At 58.7% G+C, this 620-nt stretch overlaps 1 protein-coding gene across 1 annotated transcript in view; it reads left to right on the forward strand.

Annotated features, from left to right (window-relative positions):
* Nucleotides 1-6: 6 nt before the first annotated feature.
* Nucleotides 7-620, forward strand: part of LOC104158919 (death domain-associated protein 6-like) — a gene marked incomplete at both ends in the record, with an annotated part of 1,215 nt that continues 601 nt past the window's right edge. Inside the window, one exon of the mRNA XM_009696688.1 lies at nucleotides 7-481. Coding sequence (XP_009694990.1) covers nucleotides 7-481 — 475 coding nt within the window. The remainder of the gene's footprint in view (nucleotides 482-620) is intronic.

The following is a 620-nucleotide window of genomic DNA, read 5'->3' on the forward strand; positions in this document are numbered from 1 at the left end:
AAACGTCAAATCCGTTATTTGGAGAATCTCTTGCGCGTCTACATGGGAGAGATCCGACGCTTGCAGGAACGGGAGCTGGATTTGGCCGAGTTGGACAGCGAGGACTCGACCTATCTCCAGGAGAGCCGGCTCAAGCGGAAGATGATGCGGATCTTTGAGCGCCTTTGCCAACTCAAGCAATGCAGTAGCTTGACGGGACGTGTCATCGAGCAACGCATCCAGTACCGTGGCACCCGCTACCCCGAAGTCAACCGTCGCATCGAGCGTTTCATCAACCGCCCCGAGGCTTTTCCTGACTACACCGACATCCTCAAGGTCATCCAAAAAGCCAGCGCCCGGCACAGCTTGGGCTTGGCTCGACGGCAGATGGAGAGCATGGCTCAGGACGCCTTCCGGGAGGTCGGCAACCGCCTGCAGGAGCGACGCCATCTCGACCTGGTCTACAACTTCGGAAGCCACCTGACAGATCAGTATCGGCCGGGTGAGGGGGTGATGGAGCTGGAAAAAATGGGTGATGGAGCTCACAGGAGGGTGATGGAGCTGGTGGAGGGGTGGTGGAGCTCGTGGGGTGAGGATGGAGATGGTGAGAGGGTGATGGAGCTTGTAGAGGGGTGGTAGCG

The sequence above is a fragment of the Cariama cristata genome, unplaced genomic scaffold (assembly GCF_000690535.1).
Source record: "Cariama cristata isolate BGI_N322 unplaced genomic scaffold, ASM69053v1 scaffold41243, whole genome shotgun sequence".
In the NCBI taxonomy this organism is placed as follows: Eukaryota; Metazoa; Chordata; class Aves; order Cariamiformes; family Cariamidae; genus Cariama; species Cariama cristata.